The 18,060-nt window shown below is 49.3% G+C and overlaps 1 protein-coding gene across 1 annotated transcript; it reads left to right on the top strand.

The window, feature by feature from the left end:
* The first annotated feature begins 70 nt into the window (after nt 1-70).
* On the top strand, nt 71-17,596 carry Pttg1ip (PTTG1 interacting protein). Its single transcript, XM_021630931.2, has 6 exons — nt 71-277; nt 5,546-5,598; nt 8,350-8,458; nt 11,304-11,475; nt 12,447-12,493; nt 15,893-17,596. Exons 1-6 carry the CDS (start codon nt 172-174, stop codon nt 15,928-15,930), a joined length of 525 nt encoding a protein of 174 aa, XP_021486606.1. The 5' UTR covers nt 71-171; the 3' UTR covers nt 15,931-17,596.
* Nucleotides 17,597-18,060: the final 464 nt, after the last annotated feature.

Below are 18,060 nucleotides of genomic sequence, written 5' to 3'. Positions count from 1 at the left end.
GCCCGGAGGCGGGCATAAGGCGAAGGGGCGGGGCGAGCCGGAGCCCGCGGCTGCGCACTAGCAGGCCCCCCCCCGCCCCTCGGGTTCCCTCAGCGCTAGTTGTGGAAACAGCCCAGCTCAGCGTCTGAGTAGTCAGTCTGAGGCGCTGGCCGCCGACGCCTCCGACGCACCATGGCGTCTGCTGCCCTCGGGCTGACGCCGCGATGGGTGATGCTCCTCGGCGCGGCGCTGCTGCTGCTTCTGCCCATGGCCTCCGCGCAGGAACCTCCGGGGATAGGTAAGGCCGGGGAACCGGGGGCCTAGTGGCCGGGGAGGAGGGCCGGCTGGGTCGGATCCAGGGCGGAGCCCGGCCCGCGGGCTTTGCGTCTTCTGCGCTCATGCCCTCCCTTGGAGCTGCGGGCGCGGCAGGCGCTTACTGGGAGTTACGACGAGCCCTGAGGCACGAAAAGTAGGCCCAGTCGGAACCCGATGCCTTGGCACCTGCTTGGCAGCTGGCTGGTTCGGGGTCCACTCCTGCTTGTAGCAGGTGCTGGGGCCCGCCAATTTGAGGATCGGAACTCTTACAAAGTGCTTGACGCTAGCATTGTTTGTTTTGGTGGGGAGAATCGGTGGAGCTGGCAGGTTGTGTGCAGGTCTGAGGCTGAGAGAGTCGGCCTGGTCCGCTTCCTGACCTTTGCAGCACGGGTTGATGGGACCCAGCTAGAGGGAGAGTATTTTTCTCAGGTTCTCTCAAGGTGTCTTTACGCTCTAGCCTGGCACCGTGTGTTTTCTCTTTGTGACCTTTTCCGTGCTGACGCAGCTCGGTGTTTAAGTTTCTTATCGGCTCCCAGGTGTGCCTAGGGTCTCTGACTGCTGCGCTGCTGCTACTGTGGCTAAAGTGGCTGACCCTCGCGACCCGGGAGACTTGGGGCTAGATTCCCCAGAGAGGATTTTACAGCGGGCAGAATGCTGGAGAGCCTGTGGAGACACAGGACCCCTTTCCCAGTGGCTCAGGGGTGTCGCTGTCTGCTGTCTGCTGCATTGCTAGACTGCTCTAGTGAGGAGGGCACCAGCATCCATATCTTTGCCACAGGACATGTGCAGGATGTGAGATATTCTATAGAAGGATGATTTATGCTTAAAAACATTCGTGTGTGCAAGGATCCCACATAAATTTAAAGAATACATTACAGTATTCCCAAACTCACTTTTTTGTTGTTTGAGACACGGTTTCACTATATGGATCAGGCTGGCCTTGAACTCTGCCTTCCTGTGCCTCCCAAGTGCTGGGAATAAAGGTGTGCACCACTGTGTCTGGCAAAACTCTATCTTATTAATATTTTTGTGTGCTTCGCCTAATCTGTCATGGATTATATAGCTCCTTAGAGCGAGATTCATGAAGTGGAGGGCACTTTGATAGGGTTTGTGGTTCCTCCATAGTGGTGCGTGGAATCCCTATTTCAGATCTTCACCTTGGCGAAAAGAGCCCCTTAAAGACCGCAGCTGTCGCCCTCCAGAGGAATGCCTGTGTGGTGGCTGGTGCAGGTCACCAGGTGTGAGCCCTTACTGAGCTACTCAGTCTGCAGGGGGACCTGCAGTTCCCCTCCCTTCCTCCCTGAGGAGAACTGTACTGGATGATACTCCATACGTGCCTTTTGGGGTGCCTTGCTCCTCCTTCCTCAGGGAGGTGGCCAGAACTACTTTGTCTAAGCTTTGTGTGCTCTCCTCCCCTGACAGGACAGTAGAGGTTCTCCCTGAGTTCTGTCCCTAGAATGGGCCCTGAGCCCTTCCAAGTTTGGGGCACAGAAGATGGCAGAATGAGGCCTCCGTATCATTGGCTTATGATAAATGTTCGTTTCTTCAGTCTCCAAAATCATCCCCTTCCCGCATGTAGGTGTGTCCTTTGGTCCTGAGTGCCGTGGTTGACTCACCTGAAACGGCAGGGACCCACTCAGAAATGAGTCACTATTTATCGTCTTCCTGTTTAATTATTGAAGGGAATGAGTTTGAAAGTGCTTTAAAAATGAGTAAATAGCATCTAAACTGAACTCTTAAGTCATAATGCCTCAAAGTCAGGCCTTTCACAGTCAGCACCGAGGAACTGCAGAGACATTGTTCTTATCACCAGCATGTGGTTGCCTGTGTCCCGTGACTGGCTAAGAGATGCTGTGTGTGGCCTTCCAGAAATGTGAGCTGTGGGGCAGCAAATTGTCAGTATTTCCTTCCTTGCCACATGAGTCTGGGAGTTACTTCAGCCAGGATGCCTGCCATTCATGCTTTCTGGTACACAAGATCCACCCTAAAGTTGACCTGCGGAGGAGGAGGGCTGGCCCTTGGGAATTCAGACGGCCGAGTAATGGACAGGCCCAGGGTGGTCAGAGCTCAGATTGTGTTTCTTGGAACTCAGTTCTTTCACTTCTCAAAAGCGCAGTTAACAAAATATCCCGCAACACATCCGGACCTCCTGATTACCGGGGCCGCCGTGTCCGCTGATAGCAAGCAAGACCATCCTTCCCTGTGGATGACTTTGGAGAGTGGGTGTGTTGGGCACAGCCTCAGCGGTACCATTCTGAGATCCCAGTGCAGGGTGGAGGAGAGCTGAGGGGCGGAATGGTGAGCCCATGGATGTAGAGCTGCCCTGAGTGACTGCACGCTTGCTCTACCACTCCCTGCCCTCCCTGCGCTTGCTAGGGTCTTTCTTAGCTCACCATAAGCTATCCGCTAATTTAAAAATTTTTATTGCAAATTGAGAAATTATAATCTTAGAGCTTATTACAGATTTGACCAAATCATGGGAATAAGTTGTTGTGGTGGTTTGTACCTCTGAATTCTTAAGGTGTAATTCTTCCTAAGATGAGGATAGTCTCTGCTCCTGTAGAACATAGTTGCCAAAGGTGGGGTGTTAAAGTGGAACTCAGAGCTGGGTGCAGTGGTACATACTTGTAATTCCAGGACTTGAGGCAGAGGTAGGTGGGTGGATCCTGAGTTCAAGGCCATCCTGGTCTGCAAAGTGAGTCCAGGACAGCCAAAGCAACACACAGAAACTCTGTTTCCAACCCCCCCCCCCCAAAAAAAAAAAACCATGGAACTTTTTACATTCACAGACACTTGATTTACCATATACTCTACACAGATTCACCAAGTTCCCCAGTGGGGTCATTCTCAGTTCTCTGCCTCTGAAGCCTTGGGCCATTTTAAGTTGCTTCAACTTTTACATTTTTTTTTTTTTAAGATTTATTTATTTATTATACGGCATTCTGCCTGTATGTATGCCTTCAGGCCAGAAGACAGCACCAGATCTCATTATAGATGGTCATGAGCTACCTGCTGGGAATTGAACTCAGGATCTTTGGAAGAGCAGCCAGTGCTCTTAACCTCTGAACCATCTCTCTAGCCCCAGCTTTTACATTTCTAAGCTCCTCAAGTCCATCTTTGTCTTCAGAAAGCCTGTTTGTAGAGATTCCCAGTCTGGTGTTGCCTGCCTGTCTTCCTTCCTTCCTTCCTTCCTTCCTTCCTTCCTTCCTTCCTTCCTTCATCTTTCTATCCTTCCCTCCTTCCCTTCCTCTCTCTCTCTCTCTCTCTCTCTCTCTCTGTCTCTCTCTCTCTCTTTCACTTCAAGACATTGCCTCACTATGTAGCTGTGGCTGCCCTGGAACTCACTGTGCAAACTAGGCTGGCCTCAAACTCACAGAGATCCACCTGCCTCTGCCTCCTGAGTGCTGGGATTAAAGGCATTTGCCATCATGCCCCTCCTGGTCTTGCTTTTTCTCGACCTTGTAAATAAACGGAACTAGGATCAAGTATGCACCTCACTGTCTCAGGTTGCCCCAAGGGGGAGGCAAGGAGCAGAGGAGGAGCCACCCTGAAGTGTATGTTTATGTCTCCACCATGAGTTTTTGTCACTGTGTTTTGCTGATAGGCCTGTGCTGTTGTCCAGGAGCAGCCTGGGTTCCTCTGGATTGGTGGCTGGTGGCTGACCACCAGAGCCCCAGAGCCCAATGTCGTCTTGGTTTTCTGCTGTCCTTTTTTTTTCTTTTTTGAGTCAGGATCTCTGTGTAACTCAGGCTAACCTGGAACTCTATATCCTCAGGCCTCAACCTTCAAGTGCTGGGCTTACAGGTATGCTCCACATCACTTTTTTTTGTTTTGTTTTGAGACTTTCCTCCTGTGAAATTAGAAAGCTTAAATGTATCCCTGGATAAATTTTTCCATGTAACCCAGCTACTCTAGATGCCAGACTCTATCCAGCAACCCAGTGAGCCAACCATCTTCCTTCCCGTGTGGCCCCAGAAGCGCTTGTTCTCAGCCTAGGTGGATGAGTTTACATTGTGTGGAATTGTTGGGCTTGAAACAGGGTCTTTGATACCGTGCTTCTTTCGGCCTGCGTGGCGTTGGTCAGTATCATTCATTTCCCTTCTCTTTGTGGATTGAAGTTGCTCTACTGTGTAGATGCTCCGGTCTATCTGTCCATCCTTCTGGAAGTGAACATCTGGGCTGTTTCCAGTTGGGTCATTGTGGATAGAGATGCGGTGAGCATGCCTGCACAGGGCTTTCTGTTGGTATGTGTTCTGATGTCTTGAATAAGATACTTCTAGTGAGCTTGCTAGCCATAGGAGAGGCCATTTCTAAAAATGGCTGAGCCAACTCCAAATTGTTACTGTGTATTCCTGGCCATCTCTTTTAAGTTTAGCCTTTCTTATGCATGCATCTTCTTGATGTTTTTAGTTTGCATTTCCCTGGCAACCAATGACTTGAGTGCAGTGCTCTTTTCAAAGTGTGCTTGTTTTTTTGTTTGTTTGTTTGTTTTGTTGTTGTTTTGGCTTTTTTGAGACAGGGTTTCACCGTGTAGCCTTGGCTATCCTAGACTGGCTTTGTAGACTAGGCTGGCCTCAAACTCACAACGATCTGGCCTGCCTCTGCCTCCCAGAGTGCTGGGGTCACAGGTGTGTGTGCGCCAGGCTAATCAAAGTGTGCTTGTTTTAAGGCATGGTGGGGAAAAGTAGTGGCCAGTTGGATAGCATGAGAAAGTCTTGATTTATATGCTACTTCTATACATTTGATTTGCTTGAGTTCCGAGGCTGATAGCTGCATAGACTTTGACCCTCTCCTGAAAATATTGCTGTGGGTGCTGGCAGTGTCCCAGGTGCTTTGCATGACTGGAGCAGGCTGACACCACCTGGCTTCTTGGGTCTGGGGAGCATAGCCCTCTCTTGGGAAGCTTGAGCTCTGAAGGTAAGTCTGCAAGCTTGGCTTTGCCTTAGGCATGTCACCAGATAGCCATGGCCTCCGGCTCACCAGAGCATGCCAGCAGTAGTAGGTCTCAGCAGGTTAGTGGTTGCCTGGTTTCATGATTCACTTACAAAGAGAGCTGTAAAACATGGCTGTGTCGTGTTTGGAGTCTTTCTTCCTAGGAGATTCCTTGCAGGGGTGGCTCTCCTGGTGCCTTGCTTGCAGCAGGAATAAGTTGCAGGCCAGCACCAGCAGAGTTGTGGATCATTCCCTGCCAAGGTTCACAGCACCCTTGTCTTCTGTGCCGCTTCAGTGATACCTTTGTCTCTCCTGGCAGGTTGTGCCAAGTACACAAACAGATCCTGTGAAGAGTGCCTCAGGAATGTCTCCGTAAGTAGTGCGCTCAGACCCATGCCCTCAAGTCCAAGGAGGCGTGTGTGTCTGAAACGTTCTGTCATTGGGGAATTGTTAGGTGGTTGTTAAATATTATCCCAGCTTCTCGCAGGCACCTGAAGCCTTCCCCTGAAAGGTACAGGCTCCATCTAGCACAGTCAGTATTCGTGACCTAGTTAGGCAGTGTGGGGATACACCCATCCTGGAGCTGCCTGGGGACATGGCAGGTATGTTGGCATTAGAAGACCAGGACTGCTTGCCTCTGACCTCTCTAGAGAGTCATCCAGCCTTCAAGACACGCTGGAGGCTGACATAACCACTTACGCAAAGACAAGTACTTAACAGACAAGTAGGGGCCTTGAATGCACACTCAGGACTGCACTCTTCTTCACGGGTGTAGTGCTGCAGGTTGGCTCCTCCAGCAGGGCCCTTGTCGAGAGAAACGACTGTCTGAACCGGAGACGACCATGGTTGTGCCCCAGTGCCCGTACTTCCTGAAGCTGCCAGAGCTCGTGGGGACTGCTCTCAACTCCCACGGAGGACTGGGGAAAGAACCAGGGGCAAGGCAGCCACAGGCCCGTGGGAGCGCTCTGGGCCACGTGGTCGACTGGGCAGACTCAGCCACCATGTTTACTTTTTGTTGCTTTAATTTCATGTGTGCCCTGGAGTCAGAAGGTAGCTACTGTTCTGGAGCAGAGTCCCCTCTGTGAGGTGGAAGGACTCATGAGGGTGCCTTCTGACAGGTCATCTTGGGTTTTGATGGGACAGACATTAATCTGCCCTTCTGGGAGAAACAGACCAGCAGTGGGGAAATAGCTCCGCAGCTGGGGTCCTTAGATGCCATGGCCTGCTCTCTGGCCAGTCTGGGAGGCTTCTGTGATGCTCCTGGAGGCTGGGGAGTTCTGCTTGGGCTTGTTTAGCCCAATGCTTGCCATACATCTTGTACTGGGAACTCCCAGGGAGGAACAGAAGTGGAGCAGCAGATGATCAGAAACAGTCTTCAGAGGATTTTCCCCTGGAGACTCCCAGGAGGCTTTGTGGCATCCTAGGGCTGACGGTAACGACAGCACAGGTCAGGGCAATGTTTCCTCTTGGCTTCTACCAGAGGACATGGGAGCATCTGAAAAGGCAGCTGTAGATTTTTAAAGTGACAGTGCAGGTCTGAGACATGTCTTGTTACTTCATGAGGCTCCAGTGGGCAGCAGGATCTGCTGACTGAAAATTAGCAGCTGGTCCTGCCTCAGTACTGGCATTGGTAGTGCTGAGCCTGCTACCCCATGTATTAGGGTTTTCTTGACTCTTTCTAGGTTCTAGTTTTTCTTCTGAGGGCAGAGTCCAGAGAGGGACCTGCCCAGGTCACAATGGGTTAGTCTAGTCGGGTAGAGCCTGAGGCCTGACACTGCTGACAGCAAGGCTTCAGGAAGGCAAGGCAAAGGCAAGGGTGCCTGGAGACAAGGCGCTGAGGAGAGATGAACCCCTGTAGGCCTCCTGAGGACCAGTGGGTTAGAAAGAGGCTATGCCATTTCTTGCTGCTGCTGAGTTATTGTTTAGGGGCCTCTTATTTTAGTTAAAAAGAACAGAACAATAGCCTTTGAGAGTGCTGTGCTCTCATTGGAGCTCCTGGTTATATAAAAATGGAAGATTAGACTTTAAAGTGGAAGAGTAACCAAAATAACACAGGACGGAACTACTGGGATGGAAGTTGTTCTTGGCAGCAGGCTCTTCAGGACTCTGCTGCTGTTTTCCATGTAGCGCCAGGAACCACAGTGGACATTGTACAGTAGTCCAGCACATGTTTTAATATCCTTGTAATAGATGATATTCCAAACTGAGACCCAAACCTGGTTTATAATCTTGTTGAAGAGCTAGTGACATGCTTACCCTGCCGATGTGTGGTGACAGAAAGATGTCGTCTTGGCTCTGGTAGTGCTCTGGAAAGCAGAAATGTTTTGCCCTGTGATGTGTGTAGTCTACCCAAGGATACACACCTAGGTCAGCTGTGCTGTATGCTGGCTGCTATGTGGTGGGTGTGGTGAGCCCTGGTCTGAGTTCTGATGTGTTGGCGTGACAGGACCGTCTCTTCACTGCTTCATTCCCACCCCAGCACTTGAGGGACTCAGACCAGAGGTTTTCTCCTACTCTGATCTCCAGCTGCCTCATCCTTCAAACTGGACACTTGGTGCAGTGTAAAGATTGAGACACAGGACCTCCTAAAGTAGTGGCCCCCCTCTGTGCCCCACCAACTATTCAGCAACAAAAGAGTATCTCCTGGATGCTCAGATTCCCCAGTCCAGTGTCTCAGTGAAGGCCACAGTTATCTGACTTCCTGCACAGTGTGGAAAATGCACTGGATAGTGTGAGGAGGTATGCTGTGGGAGGAAGCAGGCAGTGTTGTTGGTCAGGGAATGGGGGCCTGTGAAGATGGGTGGTTGGTGGCAGGGCAAGCCTCCTTGAGGATGTGAGGAAACCATATTCAGGCTTGAGGAAGAGGGCTCTAGAGAAAATAAGTGGGCTGCAAAGGCCCTGAGAGCAGGACAGCTTTCAGGACCATGGCTCTCTAGGGTGGACAGTGAACAGTCACTGTGTTGGACATTGACCAAAGAGCAACAAGGATGAGTAGGGGTATTTGGGAGATGAATGCCTTAGATCCCTCCATCCTTGAGAGATGGTGGTACAGGGAGCATTGGAGACGGGAAGGTGCGCTTGCTCTGGTCTGTTGAAGGGTCTCCTGACGCTGGTCTCTTTCAGTGTCTATGGTGCAACGAGAACAAGGCTTGCTTGGACTACCCAGTGAGAAAAATCTTGCCACCTGCTTCTCTTTGTAAATTGAGTTCTGCTCGCTGGGGCGTATGCTGGGGTAAGTTGTTCCTATTTACTTCTTGCAAAATCAGTGGCTTGTGCTCAATCAGCATAAGTCACTAGGAATGTTGCTGTACTGTGACTCCCAAGGGAAGGAAGCAAGCAGTCCTGTGATTGTCTGTTGTTTGGCAAGCAGCCAGGGACCTGGAGGGGGGAAAGGGGCTCCTAAAACAGCAATAGCCACAGCACCACACAACCCACATCGTGGGAGCATAAATGTTCCAGTGTATGCTGTGCTGCCTGGGAGCCTGTGTGGATTCCCATGGGCCAGTGATTCCCAACTAAGGACCCTGTCAGCCCAGGTGCCTGTCTGTGTGTTTGTGTCTGTGGTAGCCATTTTTCTTCCATGAAAGACTTTAGCCCCGTGGATTCCCTTTGCCTGTTAAGTACCTTTGTGCTGTTGTATTGCTGCCTGGAACTCATTAACCTGTAGTGAGCTGCTTTCCTTTGGTGGCGTTAGGGTTGGGGCTGCACAGGCCTCCTCTAACCTTGGCACAGAAAAGCCTCTGAGGTCTCCGCACTGCCCACCACTGTCCTGTCCTGTAGTGCTTCTTCCTGGACTGGGAGTGTTGGCGTGGAGCACTGATTGCCTCTCCGGCATCTCCCATCAATGTATGAATTCTAGATTCCCTTATGGTCTGGGTTATCACCACTCGGAGGAACAAGGAAGACTTCTGGAAGTGCCCTCCCCCCCAGGTCCTGAGGTGGCCTTCACAAAGACCTGCTTTGTGCCGCTTTTTCCACCTCTGTGGACTGTTCTGCCCTGCATATAGCAGTGTCACCTCACCTGTTTGCACCCCACCCCCAAGCAATGACATAGAGGGCGGTCACTTGTTTCCCCTTTGACTCACTGGGCGGTGTGTGGAGAATGGTGAGCTGTTGGTCTGACTGATGACTGAAGGTGTTGAGCTGTGTCAGGCGGTAGGTGCTCTTGGTAATTGTCCTGTGCAATGCAGGCCCCACCCAGGTTACAGGACGGCTAAGCTGCCCTCCCAGCACAGCACAGACGAAGTTGCGGGTAGCTTATTATCAGCCTGTGCAGTCACCCCACGCTGCCAGCAGAGTAGGCTGCGCGTGTGGGAGGCAGCCTTGTTCTGGCAGGACAGCAGGTCTGCATCTGTTTCCCAGTGAGCTGGGACTCCTGAGGGTTTCGAGGGATTGACACCCACTGCCTGTGAATGCAGCGGTTGGGCCTGGCCTTGTGTGTGTGTGTGGGGGGGGGGGTTGGCCAGGATTCATACTCCCATGAGCAGAGTAAGGCACATGAGGTTGGGCTTCCTGGTTTCACCATAGGTCCGGGTGGTTTATGCTGATTGTAGGTCTCCACCATGGACAGTCAGTTCTTAGAAAAACTTTAGAGTCATTATTTTCCTCCTCTAGGAAAACTGTAACCTTGGGGTTTTAATTAAATTGTTTAATTTAATGACTCAGTGTTATGTTCATTTGAAGAAAAATGAAGTCTTTTCACGTTGACCTTTTGTACTGAGCAAGGTGTCAGTCGTTCCTGTCAGGCCACCTTGTGGGTAGACATTCACGAGTTTCCCAGTATGGCTAATGGAGGAGCCCACAGACTGCTTTCCCATAATGACAGGCACTGACTTGAGCTGCTTGTCAGAGAAGCTGTGGGAGTAGATTGATTTTAGTTAGATCCAGCTGTCTTACTGTTCTCATTTTTAGGTCGAGTGCTACAGAGTTCTGTAGTCAAAAACTACCACCTACTGGTGCCTTCCAATTTTCTAACCACTCAAGTCGCTACTTTTTGCACCTCCACACTTTTGAGCTAGGCACTGTGATTAGAGCTCCAAGGCACCATATCAGTTATATGGCCTCTTTCTGGTCTTGTCATGCTTACCAGCAGAAAGCAGTTAATAGATGAGCATGGGCCCCTGTGCTGAGGCTGGCTGAGGGAGCCCGGAAGTTAGCCTTCAGCCTCCCTCCTCCTATTGGCCAGCTGTTCAGGTGCCTCCCTGGGCCAGCAGCCCTGCAGCTGGGGAGTTTGCATGTGAGGAGTTGAGCTGGGTGACTATTGGCAAAAGCAGTGCAGGGCTCTTGAACTGGCTCTGGTTTGAGCAGAGTAGTAGAAAAGCCTTGAGTGAGTTTATTTTTAGTTTTGGGGTTTTTGAGAGGAGGTTTTTCTGTTTTGTCCTGGCTGGCCTGGAACGCCCTCTGTAGACCAGGCCTAGAATTTAGTGATATGCCTGCCTCTGCCTTGAGTGCTACAATTAAAGGCATGCTCTAACAGGATGGGCCCCTTTGTTTTTGTTTTTGGAAACAAAGTTTCTCTGTGTAGCCATGGCTGTCCTGGGGCTTGTTTTGTAGACCAGGCTAGCCTTGAGCTCAGGGAGCTCTGCCTCCTGGAGTGCTGGGATTAAAGGCATGTACCACCACCACTCAGCTGGTTTTAATTTAAAGACCTTTAAGAGAAACTTAGAAGAACCTTAAAATTTATTTTCAGTTTGTATCAGTTCCTAAGGTTGGCGTTACTAGCACATCACATCATTGAGTGACACTGGTTTACAGATACCAGGGCATCTGTAAAGCTCGGATGTGCATGTGTTGGTGGTTAGGGCACTTATCTCTCCATAGTCAGCATTAAGGAGTCAGGTCTTGGGAACAGATACAGTTGACATCTTTCCTTCTTTTGGTCTTAAATGGTGAAAAAGTCTGTCTCATCTCATTAGTTTGATGTGGTTAATCTAGATCTTAAATTGTAGACATTGGACGAAAGGAGCCCTATGTCCAGGCCCTATGTTTAGGACTGCTCCTGTGACAAAAAGTGGTACCCTTGCGGATAGAGGCAGGCCATACCTGCCGAGGTTTCAACTTTTTGCCTGGACTTGCAGTGAACTTTGAGGCCTTGATCATCACCATGTCTGTGCTCGGGGGCTCTGTGCTCCTGGGCATCACCGTGTGCTGCTGCTGCTGCTGCCGCCAGAAGAAGAGCCGGAAGCCAGACAAGAGCGATGAGCGGGCCATCAGAGAGCAGGAGGAGAGGAGAGTGCGGCAGGAGGAGAGGTGAGGCTGGGTTCCTTACTCGGGAGCTTGCCTCTGAACTTACAGCAGGGAGACCATTCGAAACAAGGATTATTTACATGATTTCTCCATTTCTAAAAATGTAGTGAGTGTTCGTTGCCCAGCATTTTCTGGGCTGTGGTGAAAAGAGAAGCTGGCAGGAGTCTCATAGGGATCACTGGCTGTGTCAAACCTCAGGCTGTCTGACCTACCTCTTCCACTGGTAGAGGAGGCTCGCAGAGCCTGTGCTGCAGTGTTCTTGCACTGGTCATGGCCTGGCCTTGAGTACTGCCATGCCAGCCCCAGCCCCCAGGCCCCAGCTCCAGCCCCTAATGATGAAGGAACCAGACTGCTGTTGTAGACACTGGCTTGTGCCTACTAGCTCCCAGAGCAGGGAATTCTCCTAATGTGTGCTGGGGCCTCATGCAGGCTTGAAGGCAGATGCTTATCATTCTTGCAGCTCTGAAGCAGGTACCACTAAGTAGATGTTACCTTTACCTTTTTCTGGTCACCAGATGCAAAGCTTTGACCCATCTGCATTTTCTTTATGAGAACTTTTTAAACAATCATGGTATTAGACAGTTGAATTCATTTTGTTGTTATGTCTGCTTTGAGTGGGGATCTCATTCCATAGCCCAGCCTGTCTTTAAACTCTGTATCTTTCTGCCTCTGTCTCTTGAGTACTGGGATAATAGGTTGTTACCACAATGTCCAGTCAGAATTGGAAAAGAATAGAATAGTGATCAAAGCAGCCTCAGCAGGCTGGCTGTGCAGTCACTCTGCTGGTCAAGTGGTAGGTGTGGCCTGGTAGCCGCAGTCATCCCTACTTTCTTTTGGAAGCTCAAGGAAAGTGCTGAAGGAGCCCACAGCCTCTGCTCGAGGAAGTGGAAGGGCTGGGAGTTTGAGATGACCTTGCTTCTCAGTCATAATTAGATGTGACCTGGTATTTCTGTTTTGTTTTGTTTTTTTTTTAGGAGAGCAGAGATGAAGTCAAGACATGATGAAATCAGGAAAAAATATGGTAAGAATGAGCTGTGTTTCTCTTGACTGGTTGGGATCTGAGCAGCTGCTGCCTTTCCAGAGAATTGTCCTTCACTGAAGACAGCAGCTGTGCAGTTACCAGGGCACCCCGGAGACTGACCACACTGAGTGCCCCAAGAGAGGAAGGTGCCTTCAGTCTCAGCCACACTTTTCCTTGGTACTTATGAAGAATAACACTCCAGGAGGGTTGTTCATAGCTGCTTGTCTCTTTGCCTTGAAGTAGCATGTGCCTGTGTCTGTGAGTTTCTTGGCTGTCTCTGCAGCCCTTCCCTGTGTGTCTCTTCTTCCTGTCTTCTAATGGGGTCAGACCATCTTTCTTGATCAGAGAATTAGCTGAGACTAAGGCATGCCCTCCCTCCCTCACTACTTTCTGGCCACATTATCTTGTTTGGAGAAACTGGGGAGTGACTGAAGGAACGAGCCTGATTGTGGGTGCCAAGTGTAAGCCGGTTTTGTTCAGTTGGAGCAAGTGAGAAACCCGGCACAGCGGAGAATCCCTGTCTGTGAGGTTACATACGACTCTCTTCTGCTCCTGGTTTCTGTCTGCTGCTCTCAACTGGTTCTGAGCTGGTTTTAAAGGTCAGAAACAGCACTAAAGCTTTCTGCCTGTACTTTATGGCTGCTACTGAAGCTGACCCCTTACCCACCTAGATATGGGGCCATGGGGCTACTGGAAGGCTCCGGCTGTGAACCCACTTTTTTGGCCTTAAAGAACTCTCTCTCTCTCTTTTTTTTTTTTTTTTTTAAAGATTTATTTATTATGTATACACTGTTTTGCCTGCACATCAGAAGAGGGCACCAGATCTCATTATAGATGGTTGTGAGCCACCATGTGGTTGCTGGGGATTGAGCTCAAGACCTTTTAGAAGAAGAGCCAGTGCTTTCAACCCCTGAGCCATCTCTCCAGCCCTTAAATCACTATCTTAACAGGAGAAATCTGATGAGGAAAATTCTAAAATCTTTTCAAAAAATGAGCATTGAAATTATTTCATTTATTTAAGAGTGTGTGTGTGTGTGTGTGTGTGCGTACACATGTGCTAGCATGCACATGTAGAAGTTGGGATGACTTCTAGGAGCCATGTGGGTCCTGGGGTCTTAAGGCTCGGTGGCAAGGATTTTACCTACTGAACCCCATCTCACCAACTCCTAAGAAATACAGTTTTGAGGTGATTTTTAATATAAGGAGAGAGCATGTTTGTTGATGCGTCAGGATCTTACCCACTAGGAACTTGATTATACCACTGTGTGTGTTAGCTTTTCATTGCTGAGACAAAATGCCTGAGTCAAACCTCTTTAGGGAGGAAGGATTTATTTTGTCTCAGTGTCCCAGTTTCCTGTTTAGTTTGCTGCTGTGGGCCTGTGATGAGGCAGAAGATGGTGAAGGAAAGCTGCTTACCTTATGTTAGCCATGAAGAAGTTTTGGGGCAACAGCAGTTGGAAGAAGGTGGACCCTTTAAGGGCCCGTGTCTTCCAGCTTGGTCCCATCTTCTGATATTACCATCAGTTTAAGAATCTATGAATCGAAGTCAGGCATGGTGGCACACACTTTCCAGCTTCCCTGGAAGCAGAAGCAAGTAGATCTCTAAGAGTGAGGCCAGCCTGGTCCACATAGTAAATTCCAGGCCAGCCAAAGCTGTGTCATGAGACCTGTCTCAAAACAAACAAACAAACAAACAGAAAAAAATTCATGAGTGGATGAATCTCTTGATTAACTTAGGGCATTTATCACAGAGCTCACATCTGAACATTTGCTTCATTGAATAAAAGATGACTTTTTATCTAAGTCACAACACTGGTTAATGTCTGTTATCTGGGGGGATGCAGTTGCCCCAGCATAGCCAGCTCCTCTAGGTTTGAGTTGCTCAGATATTAAATATGCAAGTCTTTGGTTCCCCTCCAGGGGCTGTAGTGATCCCATGGCTGCTGGTGTCAGGACTGGGCTTGATCTCTTCTCATCTGGTCACACCATGCACTGGGAGCTGAGGAAGCTGGAGCTGGTGGAGTCTTCCTCCCCATGCTCCTGATGCAGGCTCTGCATGCTGTGACCTAGCCTTGGATTTGGACTTCTTATGTCAGCTGCTGCGCTGGCCCTGGCTAGCCCCTGTCTCCTTTCTGTTGATTTCTGTCCTGCTATTTATCCTTGTTTCATCTTTATATGCCCATGGGTTCTGGAGTGGGTGGAACACAGAGAGATGCTGGTATCTCTCCCCTAACAGAATCCTGGTAGTAGATCACTATACTGGCCCCAGACAATCTCAGCATGCCAGAATGTGGCAGTTGGGACAGTGAGGGGAGTGTGAGATAAGGAAAGAGATGCAAATAAAGGAGGGGTAGAAATAAAGAGAAGAATGGGTGGGTGCCACAGATTAATGGGTAAACTCTTATTTTGTTCCAGGCCTGCTATTGTCAGCTTGATGGTGTGGGTTTTTTTTTTGTTTGTTTGTTTGTTTGTTTGTTTTGTAGTCTTGATTCTCCAGGCACAGCCACAGCTCTTAGGTTTAAGGTGAAGTGACGTGCCTGGTTTTTCTGTGTTATTCTCGTTACTGGGGAAAGAAATACATAGAGAACTTTCCTGACTTCTTGTGATCTCTGCTGTGGCTTGTTTTTCAGAAACTGTTGGGATTTTTGTTCCTGGGGGATTTTATTCCAGTTTTAAAGTCACCGGTAGCTGAAGAGATGGCTCAGAGGTTAAAAACATTGGCTGTTCTTCCAGAATTCCTGAGCTCAATTCCCAGCAACCACACGGTGGCTTATAACCATCTATATTGCGATCTAATGCCCTCTTCTGGCATGCAGATGTACTTGCAGGCAGAGCACTGTATACATAATAAATAAAATTATATTCATACATTTGAAAAAAAAAAGTCACCTGTAGCTCAGCTTCAGCGAAGGTCAAGAAGAGAGGCTGCTTCAAACTAGGTTAAATCTTCGTGTAAAACTTTGCTGAGGTGTGTTGTGTTTTACAGGGGTAGAGTAGGTAGTTTAGTTTTGGTTTGTCTTTGTTTGGTTTAGAGGGTTTTGTTTGTTTGTTTTGTTTTTTGTTTTGTGACAAGGTCCTACTCTGTCACTCTGGTTGGCCTAGAACTCCACTGGTAGACAAGGCTCTAACTCACAGAGAGCCACTGGTCTCTGCCTTTTCAGTGCTGGGATTAAAGGTGTGCAAGCCTAGCTTTTTGTTTTGTTTTGTTTTCTTTGAGATAGTTTCTTGCTCTGTCACCGAGGCTGGGCTCAAACTCACAACAGTCCCACTGCCTCAGCTTCCCTGGTGCTAGGATTATGGATGTAAGCCAGAACACTCAAGGTTATACATTGCTTTTGTGAGTTTGTTTCCAGTTGAGTGGTGAATTTGTAAGCCAATTTTTTTTTCTTTCTCCCTCAGGTCTGTTTAAAGAACAAAACCCGTATGAGAAGTTCTAAAGCAGGTGGCACACACTTGCTGCAGATCTTGCAGTTCCAAAGTTTCCTGGGAGTACACTCTTCAGCACAGCCTGCAGAGACCTCACTACCACAGCCACCCTTGACCTGGGTGATCCCTCCAGCCTTAGCACGGGCGCCAGAGTGGCCTTGAGAGGACAATCCTGCTCTTGTTCCCTCTATCTTTGTGCGTAATCACCCAAGACGTTAATCTTGTAGATGTCCTTTTTTAGGGGAGGAAATGTGCTTGGTCCCACACTCTTCAAGCCGATTACAAAGCTGGCCGCCTGAGGTGCTGATTGGCTGCTGAGTGGCCTTGCTATAAATTTCACATTGCAACAGTTTACTTGTCATGGCAACAATTGACCCACCATCATTGATTCCTCAAGGCTGTGCTTTGTCCACAAGCCCATCTCTGTGACATACCATTGCTTTAGTTTTGGTGACCTTTTGGAAGGCTCTGTTCCCACAGTCTGGTATGGATTTGCTTTTTAACCCAGCTGTATCCAGCAGCACAAGACCATATAAAGTCACCTGAAGTCTTTATTTCCTCAGGAAACTGTCTTACCAAAACCTTTCAAGAAAAGTCCAGGCCTTGTGGATGGGATTTTCCAGTTGCCTTTTCCCCCACGAGAAATCTGAGTTGTGAATTCAGTTTGATCCTCTTGTGAGGGCTGAACTGTCTGCCTTTGGCTTCTCCCCTGTGGTGATGCCTGGAACCACATGTCTACAGAAGGGCTTTTGGGCAGGTCTTGGACATTTCTCTTCCATCTGTCAGGCAGCTTCCCAGTTGATTCTGTATGTATCATGGAAGATGAGCTCGTCCACCGGCCATCCCTTTGTGGAAGCTGAGCGTGTAGAAAGCTAGGAGGACCCCATCCCATACTTCTACCAGGAAAACTGCCTGAGCAGACATGCACACCCACCTCACTTCCCACCTTGCTTCCAGCCATGTCTCAGCTCACGGTGTCTGACACATCAGCATGGGCCCTTAGAAGTTTGTCAGGGAACACTCGGGTCCCCACAATTCCCTCCACAGTGTACCTTTCTCTGAAATCCAGATGTGTCACTAGTTAAGCAGATCACAGGTCTGATAGCAAGGTAAGGAGGAGGAAAGATACTGCCCCTGGGAGAACAGCCACCAGCAGCTGAGGTAGGCTTAGCCGGCTCCCTGCCTGAGACCTCACCTAGCATTCGGTGACCTTTTTAGCTCTTGTCAGTCTGTCCAGGGATTAACATTTCTCTCTTCCCATCTCTAAAACCTAAGGGAATGACCCTCACCACAATCTCTAGTCTTACCATGTTTCTGACTTGTTAGACATTTGATGTAATTTAAAGTGTCGTCATACATTAAGTATTACAGTAGCCATTGAAAGTTATATTTCCATTGTTTGTTAGAAGGGAGCCTTCCTCACAGGCCTTGATGAACTTTGTATTAATATGTAGCACCTATAAATCCTACCTGTTAGGTTGCTGAGCTGATGTTAGAATGGCCACTGCCAAATGCAGAATTTCTAATTCTCCAGTGTAGAAATGCAGCAGGTGCTGGCAGGACTGGTCGGCGCCCCCTCTGGGCAGCATGAACAGCCACAGAATGAAGCCTGAGACCATCACACCCAGTGCCTTACTTTTTAACCACTTTCCAATAAAACGCTGAATATGGCTTTGATTTCTTTCTCTGTGTTTTGTCCCAAGGGTGGACTGGGGGTGTGAGCTGCCCAGGTGAGTTGAGCACCTTTGCCCAAAACACTGTGAGCTGGGTACCATGTCCTACAGGGACTGACCAGACCCATCCCAGAGCAGTCAGTGCTCCCTGCCTCTCAGTGTAGAAGGGTTCAATCCCACCTCACCATTCCCAATGCTGTTTTTGTCTTGGTACAAAGAAGCCCGAGGTAGTGGCTCTGCATGGCTGCCAACTGACACATCTAGCTCCATGAGCCCTGGAGTCTAAAGAGTCTGAAGCCCTGGAGAGACTGGGGGATATATAGGGTACATAAGGGGTGTGGGTGTCAACCCAGTCTGCCTGTGGCAGCTGTTGGCTCCCAGAGCCCTCAGTCCCGGAGTTCACCCTGGCTGCTTGATCTTGTCCATTGTAGTAGAGGAAAAGGAGACATAGGGGCCTGGGGATGGAAA

The sequence above is a fragment of the Meriones unguiculatus genome, chromosome 16, assembly GCF_030254825.1.
Source record: "Meriones unguiculatus strain TT.TT164.6M chromosome 16, Bangor_MerUng_6.1, whole genome shotgun sequence".
Classification (NCBI taxonomy): Eukaryota; Metazoa; Chordata; class Mammalia; order Rodentia; family Muridae; genus Meriones; species Meriones unguiculatus.
The sequence above is the reverse complement of the archived record's forward strand: the minus strand, read 5'-3'. Positions and strand labels throughout refer to the sequence as shown.

Excerpts from the sequence above, each read along its gene's own strand:
- Pttg1ip (XM_021630931.2), top strand. The coding sequence starts at position 172 with ATGGCGTCTGCTGCCCTCGGGCTGACGCCGCGATGGGTGATGCTCCTC. Across the intron at positions 278-5,545 it reads GCAGGAACCTCCGGGGATAG|GTTGTGCCAAGTACACAAAC; the intron begins GTAAGGCCGGGG and ends CTCTCCTGGCAG. Across the intron at positions 8,459-11,303 it reads TCGCTGGGGCGTATGCTGGG|TGAACTTTGAGGCCTTGATC; the intron begins GTAAGTTGTTCC and ends CTGGACTTGCAG.